The 26,569-nt window shown below is 43.8% G+C and overlaps 1 protein-coding gene and 1 pseudogene across 6 annotated transcripts in view; both read left to right on the top strand.

The window, feature by feature from the left end:
• The window catches only part of TMEM266 (transmembrane protein 266), a 69,988-nt gene that overhangs the window by 6,926 nt on the left and 36,493 nt on the right, over nt 1–26,569 (top strand). For 3 of the 6 annotated variants that reach the window (XM_056572947.1, XM_056572948.1, XM_056572949.1), the window contains exons 2-6: nt 1,706–1,802; nt 2,231–2,385; nt 3,376–3,449; nt 3,728–3,784; nt 4,295–4,433. In XM_056572947.1, the coding sequence (XP_056428922.1) occupies nt 1,789–1,802; nt 2,231–2,385; nt 3,376–3,449; nt 3,728–3,784; nt 4,295–4,433 (439 nt within the window). In that variant the 5' untranslated portion in view covers nt 1,706–1,788. The remainder of the gene's footprint in view (nt 1–1,705; nt 1,803–2,230; nt 2,386–3,375; nt 3,450–3,727; nt 3,785–4,294; nt 4,434–26,569) is intronic. The other 3 variants (XM_056572952.1, XM_056572950.1, XM_056572953.1) reach the window with 1 other exon arrangement.
• LOC130267878 (U2 spliceosomal RNA) lies at nt 5,360–5,434 on the top strand (annotated as a pseudogene).

The following is a 26,569-nucleotide window of genomic DNA, read 5'->3' as shown; positions in this document are numbered from 1 at the left end:
AGCACACTGGGTTTCCCAGATCAGGTAGGAGATTTGAAAACCACCCGGGAAACACAGTGTATTGCTTCAGTACAAAAAGCTACCTACAGGGGGGATAATGTGACGGAGGGGGGGGGGGGATATGTGATGGGGAGAATGTGACAGGAGGGGAGATAAGTGACGGGGAGGGGAGTATTGTGATGGGGAGTGGGGAATGTGACGGATGGGGGGAGAATGTGACGGGGGGGGGGCGAGATGTGATATGGGGAAGAATGTGACATGGGGGGAAAATATGATGGGAGAAGATGTGACCATGAGGGGAGAATGTGACAGGGGGAGATACAAATCAATCAAATGTTATTGGGGGTGTGTTCTGCTTCTCCAGTTTATATGGTGCATTTTATTTACTCTAATTTATGTGTCAGAAAAGTTGCATTTAGTAACTAGATAACTACAACACCCAGCATGCCCTGATACAGCCTATGGTTGTGTGGGTGTTGCAGCATGTTGCACTGTATAGTAGTACAGTTAAGGTTATTGTGTAACATGCTGGGAGTAGTAGTTTTGGTTCGTGTCAGCTGCAGAGCCATAGGATGTGTCAAGGAAGACTGGGAATTGCAGCTAGTAACTACAACACCCAGCATGCCCTGATGCAGCCTATGGCTCTGCAGCTGACCCGAACCAAAACTACAAATCCCATGTTTCACTTTATAGTTCTACAGTTTTATGTTATGGTGCAACATGCTCGGAGTTGTAGTTTTGGTTCGGGCGTGTTTGCCCGACGTGTCAGTCCGCCCCTGTACAAAACATACATGCATACACATATCATACATACACATATACATACACCGGCCACTGCCTCCTGTATAATACATTACATACAAACATCATACATACAGACACATCATACATACATACACCCGCCGCCGCCCCCCCCCCCCACATCATACATTACATACACACATACACCATACACACATCATATATACACATCACACAGACACCATACACACATCAGCCGGGGGGGGGGGGGGGGGGAGGAGCTCAGAGCAGCGGCCCTCGGCTACTGAAATCAGCTGGGGGCCGCTGCCCCCTCCATACACCCTGAGCGCCGGTGTGAGGTGCAGACTTGCATCGGCTTCTGTGCCTCACACCGGCATTAAAGAAAAATAAGGGGGGAAGTCGGTCTGTCCCTGCTTGCCCAATACAGGGCTAAATCTATGAAAAATTCACCTGCCCGGCACCCAGAACTACATGTCCCGGGCGTCGGGCGGATTTCCTCATCCCTGCAAATTAAATGGGGAAATGGGAGGTGGGCATAAAATGAGTGGATAGTTGTAAAATGGAGGAGATTGGACATGAAATGGGGGGATTCCACCATTAATTTATTACATTGCATCGCATATCGAAATCGCACATTTTCCCCATATCGTGCAGCCCTAATACAGGTGTATGCTGTGCTGAGGAGCTCTGTTCCCTAACCTCATGGCGTCACTCCCTTGTTGTATTTCTTAAGTGACAACATAAATGGCTGTCATTTCATATTCTTGGCTCCTGCCTAGCTATGACAAAGGTATAGGGGATGACAGTATGTCAGCCCATAACCAGGCAGATTTGTAATAGCGTGGTCATCTCCATCAGTCCTGGAGTCATATTAGGGAATTGCTTTTTAAGGATAATATTTTTAATAGTATGATATAATGTTATTATACTTTTTATTTTTCAGATGGATTCAAGAGAAAACAATTCTCTCATGTCTGGATTGTATAACATCTGAAATATGAATGTGGGATTTTTGTGCAAATCACCATGGCTAACCCACAGTAAGTATCTCCCGATGACTTGTAGGCATATGTTTGTAAAAATAATTAATCTTTGGTGGGGTATATGCAGCATTTCTCCCAGGACTTTTTAAGTGGATTCCGCTGGATGATGTGGAGTATGTTCTGTTTTCCTCTGGAATCCAATTCCTTATCCGAAGCTCCACAGCAGAACTTCCAACATGTAGACAGAGCAGAAGAATGTCATTGAAATCAATAGAATGCTGCTGCAAGCAGAATCCTTGGGCAGAGTGTGCAGGGGGGTTCCATAGTGTACACTAGCCTGTTTTTCTTTAGTTTTTAGTATTTTTTTTTTTCCTTTCTGTTGTAATCTAATCCTGGGAACACATACCAAAGTTACATGCTAGGGCTCTAAAATTTTTATATACAATTGATAAAGAAACCTTGAGATTTTTTTTTTCTTTTTATAGGTCGAGCTGGCTGAAGCCATGCTGTGGCAAGAGGGCTACAGTGTGGCATGTATTTCTGCTAAGTGCAGGAGTGAATAGCTTTCTGGTGGCTTGTGTGATCATAGTGGTAATCCTCATGACTATGGAGCACTTGATAGACACAAAGCTACTTCAATGTGAGTTTTTTTGTAAACTGAAATGATTTTTTGTTGCTTATTTTATATTTGCTACTGAATACATTGTATATGACACGACTAGATTGTGGTCTTTAATCCAGAGCTATGTGGCCTTTTGTTCTGGTTATTATAGAGACACATATTTAAATGAAGGATCATTGGGCCAGTAATACGTTACTATAGTGAAAGTTAAAATGACAATTTATGTTAACCCATTTGAGTTCAGTATATTATAAGGGTTTGTATGATATATGAAAAAAGGGTCTCCCTTTCCCCCCAGAAACGGTGCCCATCTTGACCGTGTGCTAGGTGGTATTGCAGTTCAGCTCCAGGCTTTTCCTGTCAACAAAGTACATAAATGTATGATCACTTGTGACCCAATGCTGGTCACCCACTTATCACCAGAATGGTTGTCCTGAATGGCCTCTCCCATTCAGCCTCTTTGTATAACCACATTGAGGAATAGCTTCAATAAATCCTCAGTCAAACACGTGCTACCAGTCTATATAAAGTCTGTGGGGTTGGCAAATACAGCCGAGCACTGGACTTTAGATGGTTTGACCGTTCTAGTGAATTGTGGCCCCAGCAATCATCGTAAAGTTTATGTGTCCTGTGAATAGATTCTATAATTTGTAGAAAAACCTCTTTATGTGACTGTAGCTGAAGTTTAATATCAGACACAGCTCTTGGACAAGTCTGGTGCTGTTTGACTGTCTGGGGAAGGGGTGCATACACCAGTGAATGTCCTTTTGTAAGAGAAGAATATTTGGGGCATATTCCTAGAACTGCATCTGCCATAAAAAAAAGCCACAGTTTAAATCATTAGAGAAAATAAAAACATAGAATTCCATGATAATTTGGAAAGGTAATCTTATTCACTACTGTCAAATCTTTCCTCTGTACTAAGGCGTATCATGACTCTGCAGTGTGTATATACTTATATACTTTTTCTCGCTACATCAGTTTAATTTTGTTTCTGATTTTTCTTAGTTTCAAATGCTTCACAGTGTTCAGGGATCATTCACTGGATTAGCCTCTCCATTCTATCCTTGTTTTTTGTAGAGGTAAGTTTCATTTTACTTTCTTATCATAATCACACAAGTGGCTTTACTTGCCTCTAAAGTCCCCAGTGTTAGGTTAGGTGATGTAAACTGGATGTAGACATAGCTAGAATATGTAGTTAGAATTGCTTATCTGTATCTAGCTTTGACCAGTCATTTGCAAATTCTATAAACAACCCCATCCCAATTTATGGACATGCAGATCCAGCAGATGAAATATATGTATGTATGCATTTCATGTAAAAAAAAAACACAATGCTCAATTGCCTATTTTTTATTAGACGGTAATAAGAATCATTGTTCTGGGCATCTGGGATTATATTGAAAACAAAGTTGAGGTGAGTTTTCTTCTCCTATTTTGCTCTTTCTTATATATTTGACAATTCTATTGTTTTACTTGCTACAGTTACAAAACAAAAGGAGAAAAAAGCGGATATACTAAAGTGCAGTGCACATCAATTAATGACAACAATATTCTGTATAAAATATTAATCTTTATTAGCAAATGATCTACAAGAATACATGGATACAAAAAACACACAGTACCATTAAAAACAATTAAAATTGCTATAACCAGAGCAACCTCCTACAAAAACATGAGGGGAGGGTATAACAACCCTCAAGAGGACACATGTACTTAAATGATAGGCAGTTACACTTGCTACAATTACCGCAAAGGATGCTCTTAGTAGATCTCAAGCCATAGATGGACGTTTTTTTTTCGCCGAGTCCTTATACCAGATCTCACATTTTGAAAAACTTTGAAATAGGTGTTTTTTTTCGTACGGTTTTAATAGTTTTTATTGTTTTGTTTTTTTTAATATTGTTTTTATGTATGTATCTGACAGGTATTGGATGGAGCTGTAATTATTCTCTCACTTGCTCCCATGGTGGCATCTACAGTAGCCAATGGACCAAGTAGTCCATGGGATGCCATCAGTCTACTTATTTCTTTGAGGATATGGAGAGTGAAGAGAATTATTGATGGTAAGTGGTAGTTTATGTTTTGCAGATGATAAATATATGATTTCGTGTTTTCATATGGAAATATATTTACTGCTTACCATTCCTCTCTTATTTTCTATGTGTAATTGTTCCTCTTTGGTGGTTTTCACTATGCTCTTTAACCCATCATATGGAGGTAAAACTCTGTTCACACAGTTAGAAACACTGTGTGGCATGCATGTTTAAATACGAATTAATGGAAAAAATATTTGTCAGAAAAAACTGGTTCAGGAGCTTCAGACATTTGGCCTGGACTTTAACTTGTTTTAATATATTTACTCCAATAAATTGCTGTTGCATACTGCCCAGTATGTCTTTTTGGGGAATGGATTTTATGATGCAGCCACATGACATAGCATCACAATGAACACATTGCCAGCTAAAACAGCCTGTGCAGTGTGAAACACAAGAATGTTAATAATATTTGAAATGTTATTTTTCCACTTCTTACAAGTTTAATGGCTTTGGAAAAATTTTCAAATCTTGGGCAACTGTTTTAAAAGATTGTCCGCTTAGGACAGGTGACAAATGCACATTATGTCCCTATCGCCCATAACAGCACCCTAGGATAGACCACCTCCCACTTCTTAGGACAAGAAACAAGATCTTGGATTTGCATAAAGGACAGTCCAGGCCTTAGAAGTCAGTTGTGTCTCCTGTCCTGCAGGAGCCGGAAATGCGGGTCGTCCTGAGGGATTTGCCAAGGAGAGTGAACTGTTGGCACATCGTCAGATACCTCGATTTACAGGCCTCCCAGTGGCGTCTTTGGCAAGGAGCCAATGCAGAGTCTGGGCTCTCCCCACCTGTCAGAAGATGTACTCTGGGTCCCCTCTCTCTTCTCAAGCAGCCATCCTCTTCCATGCTCTACTCCATGGGCAGCGCAACTGAATGATGCACTTCCTTATGTGCTAGCTTCTCGGCCTTTTGGCTAAGATCAAGTGTAGTATCTGTTCTTATCACTTTTCATGCCGGTGGCAAACTATGCCGGTATGGGGCTGGTGGGGATGGGTGCTGCATGGAGGATGCAGGTGTACCAGGGCTTTCCGGGGCTGGTTCTGAGGAATCAGCTCGACGGCTGCCCCGATGTGACCTGTTCCCTCAGGGTCTCGCCATGAGGCTGAGAGGGTCTAGAGCCGAGGTACTTTTGTGCCTCGGGGAGTGGTGACCCCGAGGTGCCGTAACTCACTGGGAATACTGGCTCACTGAGTTGAAGCACGGGCACCATAATCTCTTCACCTTGTGGCACTCACCTCTTGATTCCCGGCCTTCTGGCTAGGATCAGAGACATTTTTATAGATCCGGCCGGATGTCCGGGCAGTATATCTGCACACATTCACTTATTTCTTTCTTTTTGTCTCACTGTGTCACTTTTTGCGTGTTGTGTGTTCACAGGATTTGTCAGGATGCGGTAGCCCTTCTGGGTGTCCCTCCTGGCGGTCTAGGGGAGGTGTGTGTGTGTGGCCATTAGGTTCTGCACCTCCCTGCAAACACCCTGGGTACTCCTGCTTTGGCCGGGTACCTCTACCGTTATCGGCTCTGCGGGCAGATACCTTGGCTAACGCCAGGGGGGATGCCGGGAGCATTTGTGGTCCCCTAGTAGCTTCGGCGAAAAGGGACATCGAACCTCGCAGGTACCTTTTGGTCCGGAGGCGAAGGGTAAGGTTTGTTGGGGGGCCTCTCTCCTATCGGAGAAGGGCTTGCGATAGACCGCATCCTTTTTTAGTGTAACACGTTTGCACTTTTTCTTGCACTTTGGGTGAATCGAGAGCACGTTCCTCGGCTTTAAAAAAAAAAACTTCCTTATGTGCTAGCCTGACGATGTTGCTCGTCAGTTAGGCGGCGTCATCCTGACAAGCGTGCACTAAGGAAATTCCCTTTCCCAGACGGCCAACCAGGTATCCACTTCTGTGAAATGAGGTCACTCAAAGTTATTGCCTATGGGACCCACTTAGACAGGTTGAAAGGCGGTCTGAGACCAGGACCAGGAAGGTAGCACGCTGTTACCCTGGAATCTGCACCTGAAGGTGGACCGGTAGAGTGTGGTGGGGCAAGGGGACTTCGTCCCACCTGTGTTTCCATGAAAATAGTGATTGTTACTTTCCTATTTTTAGACTTAAAGGGGTGCTCCGCCCCTTTAACCCCCGCAATTTCTCCTGCAGCACCCTGTGTCATCTGCTGCACAGAGCGAACTTTGCTCCGCGGCTGATGACGGGCGATACGGGGGCCGGAGTATCTTTAAGAGACCTCTATAAGATATCTCTAGAAAAGCAAAGTATAAGAATAAAGAATGTGTCTTATGTAGAAGGAAAATATCAACCTTTAAGGGGTTGCCCCATCTCAATGAAAACCCTTTACTAGAACCTCCCTTAAAAACAAACTTTATTAGTTTATAGCTTTATTAGTTTATACTTTATACCCCACAAATATGTTTAAAATTCCAGCCGTGTTAGGGTGATAGATGTATAGTGTGTGTTACACATTCACTTATTAGGGACATCCATTTGGATCCAGGTATTTGCTTGTTATTATGTGCTTTATATCCAGCACACCTTAGCTATTGGTGCTATCTTCTTAATCAATCGGCTTGTGTGGCGTTACTATTCGCATCTCTTGCGTGAGTTTGAAGACCTATAGGGAAAGGGTCGGGCGAGCGCGTTCACATCCCCTTCCGTGAAATAGCGGTCATGTGATGTAAACATACGTCCATAGTTTATGACAAGTATAATCATGTATAAAAGTAATTTTATTGAAATGTATAGTTTAAAAAATACATATATGTATATCTAAAATCACAGAATCAATTCATAAACGGTAGTAAAAATATATATATATAGAATATATAAAAAAATTAAATATGAAAGTATAAGGTGGATGCTGGGGTGAGAGAGCCTGTATGCCAATATAATAAAAAAGGAAATAAAATGGTTCTTTGCGAAGTCACAATGCTAGTAGTGAGCTGCAATTAATAGTTTATAAATCAATATCTGCAGGGGTTGCATGCACAAGGTGAGGGGAAGGAGGGGGGAAGGACGTAGTGCAAAATGTGCAAAAAAGATGTGCAATACTTGTGGAAATGAATTACCACGCAATGGCCGGTGAGGGCAACCAATTATATGTGATAAAATTGTGGATTAATAACCAAAACAAAAGGTAAATGAATAAAACATGACACTCAAGTGAGTTGCAACAAGTGAAAAGATTTAAAAATTAAAAATTAATTAATTAACGGTGCAACTAAAGTGGACAAGGACTTGAACATGCAGCCTAAAGAAGGGAAAATAATAATACCTGGGTAACACGGTATAGTGCTAATAGTAAGCAATAACAACCAACAGGCAGTGGGCAGCAATAGTGCAGATAGCAGCAGATAGATAGCAGCAAGTTTAGGTGGTGACTAGCAACAAGGAATAATATGTAGGGAAGAAACGGTCTAGTATAAAACTGGCACAGGACTCACCCCAATCCACCTCCACAACTCCGACGCGTTTCGCCGGAAGCGGCTTTGACAAAGCCGCTTCCGGCGAAACGCGTCGGAGTTGTGGAGGTGGATTGGGGTGAGTCCTGTGCCAGTTTTATACTAGACCGTTTCTTCCCTACATATTATTCCTTGTTGCTAGTCGCCACCTAAACTTGCTGCTATCTATCTGCTGCTATCTGCACTATTGCTGCCCACTGCCTGTTGGTTGTTATTGCTTACTATTAGCACTATACCGTGTTACCCAGGTATTATTATTTTCCCTTCTTTAGGCTGCATGTTCAAGTCCTTGTCCACTTTAGTTGCACCGTTAATTAATTAATTTTTAATTTTTAAATCTTTTCACTTGTTGCAACTCACTTGAGTGTCATGTTTTATTCATTTACCTTTTGTTTTGGTTATTAATTGAGGATTTTCCTAGTAGAGTGACGGAAAATATTGATTTTATTAAGACAGGAGGCGAATATCAGAATGCATTATCCTTCTTTATTTTGCCCATTAGCAGAAAGAATGACAGTGTTAAACATAAAAAGAAAAAGAAAACACAGGTGTCCAAGCACCTAGTAACCATAGCAACTCCCTCCTCCATCCCACCAATCCAAGCATAGACTGCCCTATAAAACCAAGCTGCAGCCCCTCCTCCTCCTCTTTCTTTATGCCGTGATTAAGTCCAGCATCGAAACTGCAGAACTCGCGCGACGGCGTCCACACGGAGGATCTTGAACCAATAACGCAGAACGTCAATCTTCAAACAGGAACGATCAACCGGATAGGTCACGCAGCTGACCCCAACAAAGAACCGTGGCAAGGCAGAACCATTCTTCAATATCCTGAAAACAACAAAGGTTATAAATAATAACGGGTAGGGGAAACGGGTGGGATGATATTCGCCTCCTGTCTTAATAAAATCAATATTTTCCGTCACTCTACTAGGAAAATCCTCAATTTTATTGCAGACAGGAGGCTCAAATCAGAATGCATGTTCAAAGCACAGTACATAGAGAAGCATCATAAATCCATCACAATACAGACATAGACACATGTACAGTAGGTTTAAAATAGAACGTACGGAATGTATCCTCGGACGACCAGTCGGCCGCCCTCAAGAGTTCCGAAAGCGAGCCACCCGTCTGAAAGACTTTGGTCGACATCGCACTCCTAGTGGAGTGAGCCGTGAATAGTGACACATCAATACCCGCTAAGGACATTGTCAATTTCGCCCATCGAGCCAATGTCGGGGAGGAAACCGGTAAATATGGCGGACAATAGGAGATGAGGAGCTGCGCCGAACCCGTCGGACGACGCGTAGCTGTCTTCAACTCATAAGATCGAAGACATCGCACGACACACAATTTCGGGCGCGTCGGAAAAAATGGGAAGAAAACCGAACGTAGATCGGTTTTGGTCCTACGACAAATGGAAAAACGAACCCCGTCGGGAACAAATTGTTTCCTGGAAATATCCAGGGCCCGTACGTCTGACACACGCTTGATGGAGACCAGGCATAACAACATTGTCAATTTAAACGACAGGAGTTTAAGAGACAAGTCGTCATTGTCTTCCCATGTCTCAAACATGCGTAATACACTGCTAACATCCCACGTGGTGAGATATCGCGAAGAAGGCGGTCTCTTAAACCGCATCCCCCTCATAAGACGGCAGACAATAGGGTGTTGTCCAACCAACAAGCCATCCACCAACCCATGGGAGGCGGAAATAGCCGAGCGATAAACGTTAATCGTGCGATAAGCTTTCCCCGCCTCAAAAGACTCCGAGAGGTAATTAATGACCTCCGCTACAGGGGCACGTACGGGATCCAAATCCCGTCGTGAGCACCAACGAAGCCAAAGTCCCCAGGCTGATCGATAAGCCGATCTGGTACCTGGAGCCCAAGCGTCATTGATGAGGTCAGAAGCCGATTGCGAAATGCGGCCCCCAAGCGAAGGTGTCCCGAAATCAACCATGCCAATAGCGGCAGTTGATCGTCCGATGTCAAGGGATGAAGATTCCCTGAGGGGTCTCGAAGCAACGTGAGTAGAGGCGGACACAACCTCGGCACATCTATGGCCATCCCCAGGACCTGGGGAAACCATGACTGAGTCGGCCACCAGGGGGTGATCAACACCAGCGTCGCTTTTTGGGACACCGTCTGCCATAATACTCTGGGGATCATGGCAAATGGCGGGAAGGCGTACAGAGTGCTCTGTGGCCACACTTGAAGAAACGCGTCCGTCGCCATGGCGTCCGGATCCGGTCGTCAACTGAAAAATCGTGGCAGCTGTCGATTGAGACGAGATGCGAATAAGTCGATACTCAATGGTCCCCACAGGGCATGGATCGCCCGGAACACCGTTGGTTCCAACATCCAATCGCTGGAGTCCGTGAGGTACCTGGAGTTCCAGTCCGCAATGGCGTTGGAAATTCCAGGAAGATACTCCGCGGTCAACAATATATTCCGCTGAAGGCAGAATTGCCAAAGGACCGTCGCGAGATCTGCGAGGATCTTGGATTTCGTGCCTCCCAGGCGGTTGATGTATTGAACGGCTGCTACATTGTCCATGCGCAGCAGGATACAACAATCCGACCTGTGGAAAGCGAAACTCCTCAGGGCAAAGGTGCCCGCGAGAAGTTCCAGGCAATTGATGTGCAAACCCATTTCTGATGGTGACCACTTGCCTCCGGACGTCGATGCCCCGCAGCGGGCACCCCAACCCCGCAGGCTGGCGTCTGATTCTATCACTAAGTCCGGTTTGGAATTGAAAATTGTCTTCCCATTCCAAACCTGGGCATGACGTAGCCACCACAGGAGTTCTCCCTTGGCTTCTGCGGATAGTGGCACTTCGGTTGAGTAGGGCAAACCCTCCCTCAAGTGCCGAATCTTCAGTCTCTGCAGCGCCCTGTAGTGTAAGGGGGCAGGGAAGATCGCCTGGATGGAGGCTGTCAGCAGACCGACCACCCGAGCGAGCGCCCGCAATGAGACCACCTCCGCACGGAGAAGCTTCCGGATCTCCTTGCGGATCGTAGTCAGTTTCCTCGTGGGCAGACTCAGGGTGGCCAAGTGGGTATCCACCTCGAACCCCAGGAACTCCGTCCGTCGAGACGGCGTGAGTACCGACTTCTCTTCGTTGAGCAGAAAGCCCAACTCCGAGAGCAGAGCGGCCGTCCATTGGACATGCTGCACGGCCAACGCGTACGTGGACGCCATGATCAGAATATCGTCGAGATAGACGATCAGGCGTACCCCCCGGCTCCTGAGCAAAGCCATGACCGGTCTCAGCAGTTTGGTGAAGCACCATGGTGCTGAAGAAAGGCCGAACGGGAGGCATGCAAATTCCCATTTGCGACCTTCCCAACAGAACTGAAGATATGGACGGGAAGAAAGGTGTATCGGCACGGTCAGATACGCGTCTTTCAGATCTATCTTCGCCAACCAGTCTCCTGGTAGCAAAAGATCTCTGAGAAGATGTATCCCCTCCATCTTGAAGTGGCGATACAAAACGTACTCGTTTAAATGTTTCAAGTTTATGACCGGGCGGTGACCTCCGTCCTTCTTTTTGACCAAGAAAATATTGCTCACATAACCCGGAGCGTCCCAAGACACCTCCTGAATGGCGTGCTTCAACTGCAGATCCATCAATTCTGAGCGGATCAGGGCCTTGTCGGCGTCCACGAAGTGTATCGCTGGCGGCCAACAAGTCTGTATCGGAGGATAGAGAAATTCTATTTGATAGCCGGTTACAGTTTGCAAGACCCACGGGTCGGATGTGATCCGGGACCAGGTCCGGGAAAAATACCCCAGCCTGCCCCCCACAGGAACCCATGTTAATGACAGAATAGGCAGTCTCACCTGTGCCCCTGGATCTTGGGTATCCGCGGCTGGCACCCCTCGCTCTCCACGGACGTCCTCTAGGCGGAAAGAATGGAGTTGAGGGCTGTGGTGGCTGGGGAACTGGTGTGTAATATTGTCTGTCAGGCATGTAGTGGCCCCTGTTATAGGGTCTATAGTTGGTGGCACGGCCGGAAGGGCGACCCCTACCCCTTCCAGCCCTGGGGAAAACCTTGTTAGCGCCCACCTTTTTTAAAGAGGATTGGGCTTTGTCAAGGCCCGAGAAAAGGCCAACATACTTATTTATATTTTTAAGAAAGGCCTCCCCGAATAGTAAACCGTCCGCTGGCGGACCAGGTTCGTCGGTAGCCAGGTGAGTAAGTTGGGGATCCAGCCGCATAAGGATGGATCTCCGGCGTTCCGTAGACGCCGCAGTGTTTGCATTGCCGAGCAAGCAAACTGCTCGTAATGCCCAGCCCCGTAAAATGTCTGCATCAATTACTTCACCTGAAGCGACAGCATGTTCGGCCAATTGTAAAATCTTAGTCACAGGCCCAAGGACATCCAACAATTTGTCCTGAACAGTTTTGAAAGATTTGTCAATACCCTTTTTAGGGTTTTTACCGGTCTTAACCAGATAGCGCACCAGAATGGGGTCCAACTCTGGCGTCATGGCGACATTATTGGGCAGTGACGGTCGTGGACACTCCGCCCTCAGTTTATTGCGGTTGCGACCATCTAAAGATTTGCGCAGCCAAGCCGAAACATAATCAGCCACCTGTGACATGGGCGACCACTCCCCCGAACGGGGGTGTTTGATATTCTCCGGGCTGAAGAATGGAATTCCCATGGAATCCAAGATCGCCCCGGGGGCGTTTGTGTCAGCGGAGCCATGTGGAGGAGAACGACTCGCGTTCCCTTCCAGATCCTCGTCCTCCAACTCATACAAATCAACATCCCCAGAGTCTGAGGTGCCATCTGAATCTTCAACAAAAGAGTCGGGTTTATTACGCCTGGAGGACCGAGAGGTTCCACCGGGCATGTCATCCCCATCCGTGGGGTTCTGAGCACTCACATTGGTATCCTCAGGAGGCACTGAGGTCTTAGTTAGTTTAGAACCACCTCCAATAGTAGGTGTATTGGTAAGGTGGGTATCTAAGTCGGAGCAATAGCGTCTCTTCCGGTCCGACTTGCCGGGTCTTAGTAGGCTGGAAGCCTGGGATTGTATGTGGGAGGCGACCAAGGGGGTATCTGAAGAGGCCGGCCCTTCCCGGTGTTGCCGTGACAACGCCATGGAAACAGACTTTGATATGCTGTCATTGACAGATGACATGGCGGAGGCTAGGGCGGATTGGACCGATGTAGACACCATCTGTTGCAATAATTCAGAAGGGGCTAGGATATGGTCCTGAGATGAATGAGTCAGCCCACCATTAGGTGGAGATAGCTGATCGTCAGACATGATGTAGTTAAAATATGTATGGATGTACAATATAAGTGTGCAGTCCCAGCTGTAAGGAGAGAACAGACAGAGGGACTAGCATTAACTGCAGTGAATAAATAACATGTAAATATACAAGAGTATACAATAAGAGAGAGAGAGAAAAAATGTTCGCAATAAGGCGCAGCGAAAAAATCCCACTCAGTTGCGAACTGGGTAAGGCGATAATAATGCGCCAGCGCCGAAAGATGAACGGAGGGGCCGCGGGGAATCCCTGAGTCGGCGACCGACGAAACGGCCGGGCCGCGCAACCAAGGGACTCGCCGGGGCACCACACAGAAGGCCCCGCACGTAGGCGAGGTAACAGTCCAAAACGCTCGCGAAGCGAACGTGCGGACACGCCCCCCTGCGGCGCGCAAAGCGCTCAGGAGATCTCAGACTGAAAGCCGGAGAAGAAGGGGGGCGGAGTCAGGAAAAATGGCGGAGCGCCAAAGGGGAGAAAAAATAAGTCAGACAGAACAACGGTACAGTTCCCTGGGTCTGAAATACCGACCCAGAGGACAAAAAAAAAAGGGGAAACGGATATAGATATATAGATGTATATAGATAGAAAAAACACGGGGAGAGGGGGGAGGGAGAGAGATAAAGATAGAGAGAGAGAGGGAGAGGGACCCTCGCTCCCTCAGAAGCTGGCCACAGAAGGCAGATGTCCCCCAACCCTGGGAGTACAGGGTCAAGGTAGAAATCACAATGTGGGTGACAGGAATGAGAATTATTAATGCACTTATCTGTTAGATACTGATGCTGCTAACGAGCAGAAAGAAAGAGGGGGAGGAGGGGCTGCAGCTTGGTTTTATAGGGCAGTCTATGCTTGGATTGGTGGGATGGAGGAGGGAGTTGCTATGGTTACTAGGTGCTTGGACACCTGTGTTTTCTTTTTCTTTTTATGTTTAACACTGTCATTCTTTCTGCTAATGGGCAAAATAAAGAAGGATAATGCATTCTGATATGAGCCTCCTGTCTGCAATAAAATCCACAATTTTATCACATATAATTGGTTGCCCTCACCGGCCATTGCGTGGTAATTCATTTCCACAAGTATTGCACATCTTTTTTGCACATTTTGCACTACGTCCTTCCCCCCTCCTTCCCCTCACCTTGTGCATGCAACCCCTGCAGATATTGATTTATAAACTATTAATTGCAGCTCACTACTAGCATTGTGACTTCGCAAAGAACCATTTTATTTCCTTTTTTATTATATTGGCATACAGGCTCTCTCACCCCAGCATCCACCTTATACTTTCATATTTAATTTTTTTATATATTCTATATATATATATTTTTACTACCGTTTATGAATTGATTCTGTGATTTTAGATATACATATATGTATTTTTTAAACTATACATTTCAATAAAATTACTTTTATACATGATTATACTTGTCATAAATTATTTTTAACTGGGGTATATTCACTATTTATTGTGTGGTCTTCCACACCTGTAGGTTGTTGTTTTAGTTGCTCTTTTCAGTGAATAATAAATCCCCTACCTTATCTACACAATATTTCTAATTTTGAGCCCTTGAGGAAAGTTTCTTTCGGTTACATACGTCCATAGTTATCGCAAGATTTCAGCCCCCTCTGCAATGCGCATGGTTCTGGATTTAGTCTGAATTTTCACCTTTCGGTTCTGTTGCGCATTACAGCCCACTTCAACTCTTATGCAGTCAAGTTTCTTATATGCCATTCACCAGACTGAAACATGGTATTCTGTAACTGTACTTTACCTGTATGTCGCTTATGGGATTTGACCTCTGTATTTGTATTAAATCAGCAGTTGTTATGGCATGTCTGGATTCTGCTGATATCTGATAACTGATGCCATATATTATCTATTGTTTGGATCTGTTAGGTTTCCTGAAGATTCACTAAAAGAATTCTTCCACTATTCCAACATGTTTGATCTTATTTAGATTTATTATTCTCTTTTTTTTAATGATTTTATCTCATATTGTCACTTTGCAATTTGCTTACCGTATTTATCGGCGTATAACACGCACTTTTTAGGCTAAAATTTTTAGTCTAAAGTCTGTGTGCGTGTTATACGCCGATACACCCCCAGGAAAGGCAGGGGGAGAGAGGCCGTCGCTGCCCGCTTCTCTCCCCCTGCCTTTCCTGGGGTCTAGAGCGCTGCTGTCGGCCCTTCTCACCCCCTGGCCGACAGCCAGGGGGAGAGAAGGGGCAGCGGCACCCATTGCCGGCACCGCTGCCCCGTTGCCTCTCCCCATCCCCGGTGGCATAATTACCTGAGTCGGGTCCGCGCTGCTGCAGGCCTCCGTCGTGCGTCCCCAGCGTCGTTGCTATGCACGGCGCGGCGCACTGACGTCATGCGCCGCGCCGTGCATAGCAACGACGCTGGGGACGCACGACGGAGGCCTGCAGCAGCGCGGACCCCACTCAGGTAATTATGCCACCGGGGATGGTGGGAGGCAACGGGGCAGCGGCGCCGGCAATGGGTGCCGCTGCCCCTTCCCTCCCCCTGGCTATCGGCGCCGGCACCGATAGTCAGGGGGACAGAACGGGCAGCGGCACCGATAACCAGGGGGTGAGAAGGGCCGGCAGCAGCGCTCTAGACCCCAGGAAAGGCAGGGGGAGAGAAGCGGGCAGTGACGGCCTCTCTCCCCCTGCCTTTCCTGGGGGTATATCGGGGTATACACGCGCACACACGCACCCTCATTTTACCATGGATATTTGGGTAAAAAACTTTTTTTACCCAAATATCCTTGGTAAAATGAGGGTGCGTGTTATAGGCCGGTGCGTGGTATACCCCGATAAATACGGTATATACTACCATATGAATTATTTGTTGTTTATAGATATTACTATATTTTTTTGAGAGTGTCATGTTGGAATATAATTGTCTCTAGTATGGCTATCATGAGTATACTGTATCTAGATCTATTTCAATATTAGATATGTTCTAATACTGACATTGGGTCATATTTATTTCCCAAAATACTGAGGAGTTCTTCTGTGGTTGTTTACTTTATCTTGTCTTTTAATTGTATCTTCATAGTTACCATCTCAGCTGCTTTTAATTTGCATACAGATCGAAGGCTACTCCGATCCTCCTTCCACGCAAAACATCCAGGTGTTCTCTGCATGTATCAGAGGTACAATACCACCACCCTTTCGCCTTTCCATCTAGGTCCTCCATGGTAAGTATTCTTCCATGGTTATAATTTATTACTCCAACCTTAAATCAGTTGTTCCATTCTGATGGAACTCAGTGGCATTGATGTGGATATGTTTCTTCATTTCATATATCTAATTGTGACTTACAGACGTGTATTAGCTTTTTCCTATGGCGGATTATAAATTTTGTCTCTTTATAACTCAAATATAGAGCAGATACTGGTAGATATCCTTACTATTCTAAGAAAGCTGTGAATGTAAATTCCTCATTAAGGCCATTAGGGCTCTTACTGTTCAAATGAGAAATCCATCTTGTTTCTTCCTTTAGTAGAAATCTATCAATATCCCCTTTTCTGGGGCCTGTCTTAATTTGCCTTATCATGTATTCCCTACTATCAACTATCAGTGTTGATTTATAATTCGCATCAAATGTCCCGATACATCCGATTAGCTTCTGTTGCGTGTTAGTCTCTCTTTTTTGACCGAGAAGTTCCATTCTGTTGAGGGTTTTGACCTTGTTGTAAGCCTTTCTCATATGCTTTTTCAGATAACCAGTGTTGCATAAGGTTTTTGCTCTCTATTTGAAAGCTCTCTTCTTCAGAGCAATTTCTCCTTGCTCTCAGTTACTGGCCATATGGTATACTGCGTCTTAATGACCCAGGATGCCAACTCTGCCAATGGAGGAAACTGTGGGTTGCAGTAGGTTTTCTATATATGTTGGTTTGGATCTTACATTCATCATCAACATATATGGTGATATCCAAAAAATGTATACTCTTGCCTCCTTCTTCTAGGGTAAATCTCATCCCTATATCATAATTATTTAGTTTATTAACAAATTCCCGAAAAAGTCTGCTGTCCCCATCCCAAAAAAATCTGTATTTCTCGGTCGCTCTTCATTGGGGGACACCTAACTGATGGGTATATGCTCTTGCCACTAGGAGGCGCTGACACTAGAAAAAAGAAAAGTCGGCTCCTCCCTGGCAGGATATACCCGCCCTCCTGCAGTGAGGTAATCAGTTTTATCTAGTGTCACTTAGGAGGTCAGACACAGGTCTGGAGCTCTAGACCTTGTCTTTTTTTTTAAATTATTTTCTAGTAAGGGCTGTTTACTTAGATTCTTTATTCCTAATGTGCTGTGTGTAGTGCTGTGATTCTTCTCCAAAAACAAAAGTGTTATCCCACCACAAATTAGCAAATGAAGGTGAACAAGTGGTCCCCATGGCTGTACCCTTTATCTGTTGGTAATGGGTACCCCCAAAAAGGAAAAAATTGTGTTTCAAAACAAATTCTAGTAGTGTAGTAGTGCTCACCACGGTGATACCTAGTTGGTGCTCAATATTGCTATACAAACTTTCTACGTCGAGGCTCATTTATTTGGTGTATGGTGTCACTGATAATTCACAAATTTTGATAACTGTGTACTTAGTGACCATTAACCCCTTAAAGGAGTAGTCCAGTGGTGATTCAGTGGTGAGCAACTTATCCCCTATCCTAAGGATAGGGGATAAGTTGCAGATCGCGGGGGGTCCGACCCCTGGGGCCCCCCGCGATCTCCTGTACGGAGCCCCGACAGCCCGCTGGAAGGGGGCGTGTCGACCTCCGCACGAGGCGACGGCCGACACGCCCCCTCAATACAACTCTATGGCAGAGCCGAAGCGCTGCCTTCGGCAATCTCCGGCTCTGCCATAGAGATGTATTGAGGGGGCGTGTCGGCCGCCGCCTCGTGCGGGGGTCGACACCCGCTATCTCGGCGGAGAGCCGGGGCCCCGTACAGAGAGATCGCAGGGGGCCCCAGCGGTCGGACCCCCCGCGATCTCAAACTTATCCCCTATCCTTAGGATAGGGGATAAGTTTTTCACCACTGGACTACCCCTTTAACGACCAAGGACGTATATTTACGTCCTTTTCCAGCTCCCGCAATATAACGCGGGGTCACACCGTGTCATATCGCTATTAACCCTTTAGACGCGTTGTTCAAAGTTGAACGCTGCTTCTAAAATGAAAGTGAAAACTGCCCGGCTGCTCAGTGGGGCTGATCGGGACCACCGCAGTGAAAATGCAGTGTCCCGATCAGCTGGGACACGAGCGGAGGTCCTCTTACCTGCCTCCGGCGTGTCCCTTCGGCGATTGATTGCTCCAAGCCTGAGATACAGGCTTGAGCAATCGACCGCCGATAACGCAGATCACTGCAAAGCTATGGCAAAAAAAATGGCGCAGAAAATAAGCCATTATATGGATTTTTAGGTGCAAAATTGAAAGGGTTATGATTTTTAAAAGGTGAGGAGGAGAAAACGAAAGTGCAAAAACCGAAAAACCCTCAGTCCTTAAGGGGTTAAATAAGAGGGGAGGCCAGAGACAAATTGGGCTAGAATTTTATCTATATAGACACTAGCTCCCTGTGTTAAATTGTTGTTCCCTGATACTATGGGAGGTCCTTTTTAACAGATTTGTACCCTTGTGGGTTTTCGACTGAGCATAAAATGTTTCTATCACTGGATGTTAATTGTAAATGAAATTGTATTCACTCTCAGAAATCAAATTGTTTTCTTTAGCTTCATGTAATATGCTCTTAAGTTCTTAGAGTTACTGTCTGGTTAGATCATTAGGTAAAACATTGTATGTGGTTCTATCATCTAATAACCGATGAACCATATCCTCATAATCTTTCCTATCTAGCAAAACAATGTTTCCCCCTTTATCAGAGGGTTTGATGATTAGATTGTCATTTCCTTGTAACCCCTTCAGTGCAGTACGTTCTTCCAGAGAAATGTTGGAGTGTATAAGACTGCTTTGTGGTTTGATTTTCTTTATATTCTGTGTCACCAAGTTAATAAAGGTCTCAATGTTCGAAAACTGAGACAGTGACGGGCTCATAGTTGATCTGGGTTTAAGGTTGGTGAAGGGTGCACGTATTGTTACTTCTGCCCCTTCGTTTTCACTCAGTAGTTCATAAAGTGTTTCTACTGCTTTAGATTCCCTGCGTCTTGAGTCATTAGTTACATGTTCATTTTGTGTATGCCATTTATGTAGGGCTAGTTTCCTGGCAAAGAGATTTATGTCCTTCATCCACCCAAATTCATCGAATCTGGGGGTTGGGGGGATGGACAAGCCACTCAACAGAAGACTTTCTTCCGGTTCTATAAGTTTATAAGAGGATAAATTGATAATCTGCATATTATGATTATTTGTTGTTTTTGATTCTGTAGCTACATGGCTTATATATGATGTATAGTCTTCAAACAGATCCTGTGTAAAGTTTATATAATCCGTGGTTGTAAGGGAGGTAATGTCCCTATTGGGGGAGATGGTGGGATCAGAGGTTGGGAGCTCATTTCGCCTGTCATGGGTCCCCCTCCCGTTCCCGGGAGTTAGCCTAAAAAAGAAATAGAGGGAATATGAGTACCTGGTGTTTGCACGGGTACAGCTGAGCGTACCATGTTTATTTGGTTCCCCTTATATGGCTCTTGTGCTGCAGAGGAACCTATTGGTCTCAGATTTCTCATATTTTGGGTTGGTATCATTTGATTTATATACGGATACATTCATGCCAGGTATATAGGATGCACCATATCCACACCCATTGTTTGCATCCCATGTTGTTTGGTTATTAGGGTTAGATCATGATTGGGTGGAACGAAGGTATGGTGCCTTTTTACTGCCAGGGACGTTTGCCTTTCCTTTCTTGAACTTTCTTTTAGTTCCTGTTTCTCTATTCTTCAGTTCCTGAGGTTTCTGTTTCGATGTATCCCTATTATAGGCATTAAATGGTGTACATCTCCTATAGTTTTTGTCTTTGTAGGTGTAATCTCTCCCTGTAGCAAAATCTGTATAATCCCTAATGTATTTCTTGTGTGTTCTTTCTTTCTGTTGTATAGAGGACTTAGATCCCCCCTCATACCGAATTCACATAGGGAGGATGAAACATTTAAGAAAGGGTGGGAATCTCTTCAAACTGAGAACTCATTGCGCCTTATTAAATACCTCCTGGAATACGAAAAGAACCATTTACAGAAAACAGATCAACAGTTAGAACAAGAGGTCCAACATATACAGGCTTTTGCCAACAATCAGGAATTTTCAAGTCTAGAAATAAAATTACAAAAAAATCTGGAAACATATAAAAACTAAATCAAAGAAAGAAAACACAAGAAATACATTAGGGATTATACAGATTTCGCTACAGGGAAAATGTACACCTACAAAGACAAAAACTATAGGAGATTTACACCATTTGTCGCCTATAATAGGGATACATCGGAAAAAGAAACCTCAGGAACTGAAGAATATCTATCAGATTCCAGTAATAGAGGCAACTAAAAGAAAGTTCAAGAAAGGAAAGGCAAACGTCCCTGGCAGTAAAAAGGCACCATACCATCATACCACCCAATCATGATCTAACCCTAATAACCAAACAACATGGAATGCAAACAATGGATGTGGATATGTGCTGGTGCACCCTTTATATCTGGCATGAAGGTATCCGCATACATGCAAATTCAAATGATGCCAACCCAAAGTATGAGCAATCTGAAACTAATAGGTTCCTCTGCAGCACAAGAGCCATATACGGGGAACCAAATAAACATGGTACGCTCAGCTGTACCCATGCAAACATTATGTATTCATACTCCCTCTACTTCTTCTTTTTAGGCCCACCCCTGGGAACGGGAGGGAGACCCATGACAGGCTCAAAGAGCTCCCAACCACTGATCCCACCATCACCCCCAATAGTGACATTATCTCCCTTACAACCACGGATGATATAAACTTTTACACAGGATCTGTTTGAAGACTATACATCATATATAAGCCATATATAAGCCAGCTACAGGATCAAAAACAACAAATAATCATAATATGCAGATTATCAATTTTGTCCTCTTATAAATTTATAGAACTGGAAGAAAGTCTTCTGTTGAGTGGCTTGTCCTACACCCCAACCCCCAGATTCGATGAATTTGGGTGGGTGAAGGACATAAATCTCTTTGCCAGGAAACTAGCCCTACATAAATGGCATACACAAAATGAACATGTAACTAATGACTCAAGACGCAGGGAATCTGAAGCAATAGAAACACTTTATGAACTACTGAGTGAAAATGAGGGGGCAGAAGTAACAATACGTGCACCCTTCACCAACCTTAAACCCAGATCAACTATGAGCCCTTCACTGTCTCAGTTTTCAAACATTGAGACCTTTGTTAACTTGGTGACACAGGATATAAAGAAAATCAAACCACAAAGCAGTCTTATACACTCCAACATTTCTCTGGAAGAACGTACTGCACTGAAGGGGTTACAAGGAAATGACAGGGGAAGGGGTTACAAGGAAAACCCACAAGGGTACAAACCTGTTAAAAGTACGTCCCATAGCATCAGGGAACAACAATTTAACACAAGAAGCTAGTGTCTATATAGATAAAATTCTAGCCCAATTTGTCTCTGGCCTCCCCTCTTATTTAAAGGACACTAAGGACACCGTTAACAAAATTTGTGAATTATCAGTGACACCACACACCAAATTAATGAGCCTTGACGTAGAAAGTTTGTATAGCAATATTGAGCACCAACTAGGTATCACCATGGTGAGCACTTTTTTGGCCACACGTAGCATTCACTTTGAGAGACATAAGTTTGTCACTACACTACTAGAATTTGTTTTGAAACACAATTTTTTCCTTTTTGGGGGTGCCCATTACCAACAGATAAAGGGGGACCACTTGTGCACCTTCGTTTGCTAATTTGTGGTGGGAGAGCACTTTTGTTTTTGGAGAAGAATCACAGCACTACACACAGCACATTTTTTTTTGGGGGGGGGGGGGGGGGAGGTATATTGACGATATACAGATTTTTTTGGGATGGGTACAGCAGACTTTTTCGGGAATTTGTTAATAAACTAAATAATTATGATATAGGGATGAGATTTACCCTAGAAGAAGGAGGCAAGAGTATAAAATTTTTGGATATCACCATATATGTTGATGATGAATGTAAGATCCAAACCAACATATATAGAAAACCTACTGCAACCAATAGTTTCCTCCATTGGCAGAGTTGGCATCCTGGGTCATTAAGACGCAGTATACCATATGGCCAGTACCTGAGAGCAAAGAGAAATTGCTCTGAAGAAGAGAGCTTTCAGATAGAGAGCAAAGACCTTATGCAACACTGGTTATCTGAAAAAGCATATTAGAAAGGCTTACAACAAGGTCAAAACCCTCAACAGAATGGAACTTCTCGGTCAAAAAAGAGAGACTAACGCGCAACAGAAGATAATCGGATGCATCAGGACATTTGATGCATATGCATCCCATATAACACGAATTCTAAATCAACGTTGGCATGTATTGAGATTGGATCCGGACCTTCAGGAGCTGATTGGACATAGACCGAACATCACATACAGAAGAGGAGCCAATATAGAAGACATGCTAGTACATGCCATTTCCAGAAAAAGATGAAGAACTAACTACATGGATCCCCAACCCACCCATGAGCTCTTTCCCATGTGGACATTGTGTTATGTGCAAGAATATGGCAAAAATAAAGAAATGTCAGAATCCAGTTGATAGTAGGAATACATGATAAGGCAATTCATGAATTTAAGCAGCCAAAATGTCATCTATATAGCAACCTGCACCTGTCCCAAATTATTTGTAGGAAAACCTACACAGGAACTGAGAAGGGTTGGTAAACATATTAGCACAATCAGAACAGGGGTGGATACACCACTTGCGAGACATGTCCGCTTGAGACATGAGAAATAAGCCGACATACTGAAATTTTGGGGCCAAATTAAGACAGGCCCCAGAAAAGGGGATATTGATAGATTACTACTAAAGGAAGAAACAAGATGGATTTATCATTTGAACAGTAAGAGCCCTAATGGCCTTAATGAGGAATTTACATTCACAGCTTTCTTAGAATAGTAAGGATATCTACCAGTATCTGCTCTATATTTGAGTTATAAAGAGACAAAATTTATAATCTGCCATAGGAAAAAGCTAATACACGTCTGCAAGTCACAATTAGATATACGAAATGAAGAAACAAATATCCACATCAATGCCACTGAATTCCATCAGAATGGAACAATTGATTTAAGGTTGGAGTAATAAATGATAACCATGGAAGAATACTTACCATGGAGGACCTAGATGGAAAGGTGAAAGGGTGGTGGTATTGTACCTCTGATACATGCAGAGGACACTTGGATGTTTTGCGTGGAAGGAGGATCGGAGTAGCCTTCGATATGTATGCGAATGAACAGCAGCTGAGACGGTAACTATGGAGATACAATTAAAAGACAAGATAAAGTAAACAATCACAGAAGTACTTCTCAGTATTTTGGGAAATAAATATGACCCAATGTCAGTATTAGAACAGATCTAATATTGAAATAGATCTAGATACAGTATACTCATGATAGCCATACTAGAGACAATTATATTCCAACATGACACTCTCAAAAAAATATAGTAATATCATATGGTAGTATATAAGCAAATTGCAAAGTGACAATATGAGATAAAATCATAAAAAGGACAGAATAATAAATCTAAATAAGATCAAACATGTTGGAATAGTGGAAGAATTCTTTTAGTGAATCTTAAGGAAACCTAACAGATCCAAACACAAGGTAATATATGGCATCAGTTATCAGATATCAGCAGAATCCAGACATGCCATAACAACTGCTGACTTAATACAAATACAGAGGTCAAATCCCATAAGAGACATACAGGTAAAGTACAGTTACAGAATACCATGTTTCAGTCTGGTGAATGCCATATAAGAAACTTGACTGCATAAGAGTTGAAGTGGGCTGTCATGTGCAATGGAACCGAAAGGTGGAAATTCAGACTAAGTCAAGAATCAAGCGCACAATTAGCTATTCCCCGAGGTCAGATGGACAAGCAGCTATACCCAAGCTGCAATATACAAAAAATGTGAAGAAAGTTTTTTTTTTTTTTTTTTTGTCCAGACCTCCAGGAGAATAAATACTATATTCCAATATAATAATAAAAGATCGTGCTTCAATTATGATTAACTATAATATGTTTTATTATAAAATTCTGATATATATATATATATATATATATATATATATATATATATATATAATATATATATGATTGTAGTTTCCTCCACAGAGGGCCCTTGTGGCGGGGATAAACAATATATATCTCACAATAAGATATTTAAGAATATTAAGAATTAATAGAATTGATAGAATTCATCACTGATGCATAAACTGTATTGAATGGGTTAAGTCCTTTTGTGCAATCCTGCTTAACTCCTTAAAGGGGTACTCCAGTGCTTACACATCTTATCCCCTATCCAAAGGATAGGGCATAAGATGCCTGATCGCGGGAGTCCCGCAGCTGGGGACGCCCGTGATCATGCACGGCGCACCCCGTTTGTAATCAGCCCCTGGGACTCCTGCGATCAGGCATCTTATCCCCTATCCTTTGGATAGGGGATAAGATGTGTAAGCACCGGAGTACCCCTTTAAGGACCCATGATGTACCGGTACTTCATGAGTCCACTCCCGATCTATAACGTGGGGCCACCATGGCTAATAGCGAGCGGCATTGATCGCGGTGCCGCGCGCTATTAACCCTTTAGACGCGGCGTTCAAAGTTGAACGCCGCGTCTAAAGTGAAAGCATGCCGGTTAGCTCAGGGAGCTGTTCGGGATAGCCGCAGCGAAATCGCGGCATCCCGAACAGCTTACAGGACAGCTGGAGGATCCCTACCTGTCTCCTCTCTGTCCGATCGCCGAATGACTGCTCAGTGCCTGAGATCCAGGCATGAGCAGTCAAGCGGCAGAATCATCGATCACTGCGGCAGTCAAGCGGCAGAATCATCGATTTCCTATGAGAAACCACTGATCAATGTAAAAGATCAGTGTGTGCAGTGTTATAGGTCCCTATGGGAGCTATAACACTGCAAAAAAAAAGTGGAAAAAAAAAGTGAATAAAGATCATTTAACCCCTTCCCTATTAAAAGTTTGAATCACCCCCCTTTTCCCATAAAAAAAAACAGTGTAAATAAAAATAAACATATATGGTATCGCTGCGTGCGGAAATGTCCGAATTATAAAAATATATTGTTAATTAAACCGCACGGTCAATGGCGTACGCGCAAAAAAATTCTAAAGTCCAAAATAGTGCATTTTTGGTCACTTTTTATATCATGAAAAAATGAATAAAAAGCGATCAATAAGTCCTATCAATGCAAGGGTACCGCTAAAAACTTCAAATCACAGCGCAAAAAATGAGCCCTCATACCACCCCATACGCGGAAAAATAAAAAAGTTATAGGGGTCAGAAGATGACAATTTTAAACTTATTAATTTTCCTGCATGCAGTTATGATTTTTTCTCAGAAGTACGACAAAATCAAACCTATATAAGTAGGATAGCATTTTAATCGTATGGACCTACAGAATAAAGATACGGTGTCATTTTTACCGAAAAATTTACTACGTAGAAACGGAAGCCCCCAAAAGTTACAAAACAGCGTTTTGTTTTTTTCCATTTTGTCTCACAATGATTTTTTTTTTCCATTTCGCCGTAGATTTTTGGGCAAAATGACTGATGTCATTACAAAGTAGAATTGATGGCGCAAAAAAATAAGCCATCGTGGATTTTTAGGTGCAAAATTGAAAGAGTTATGATTTTTTAAAAGCAAGGAGGAAAAAACGAAAATGCAAAAACGGAAAAACCCTCGGTCCTTAAAGAGTTAAAACAAAAATCCTTGGCAGTTCATAGTAGTAGATAAAATTAAATACAGTTGCAGTAGGCTTCCTTTGAAAATGAAAGTATATAGACACAAAGTATCAGCAATTGACAGTTTTAGTGATATACAATGTTACCCGTCCTTAGCAGAGATCACAGCTCAAGTTTCGCTGGTTTATGTGAGCGCTTTCAGGCGCTGATGGCTCTGATTGATGTGGCTGTAGAGAGATACATGCTGAAGAAAACAGGTCAGGATTGTGCTGGTGACCAGGAGGGAGCCTTTGGCCGGGGGAAGCTGTTCACTGTAGCTGGTAGCCTCGTGGTACTGGTGTGTGATGTCAGGATTTCCCGGACTCTCTCCACCAAGTCTCTCTGGCTTAATGGACCGGGCTGGATTAGGATGCAATGCTGGATCAGATCAAGGAAGCTTTCA

Source organism: Hyla sarda, chromosome 4 (genome assembly GCF_029499605.1).
Source record: "Hyla sarda isolate aHylSar1 chromosome 4, aHylSar1.hap1, whole genome shotgun sequence".
NCBI lineage: Eukaryota > Metazoa > Chordata > Amphibia > Anura > Hylidae > Hyla > Hyla sarda.
Note: the sequence above shows the minus strand (reverse complement) of the source record. Positions and strands in the feature narration are given on the sequence as shown.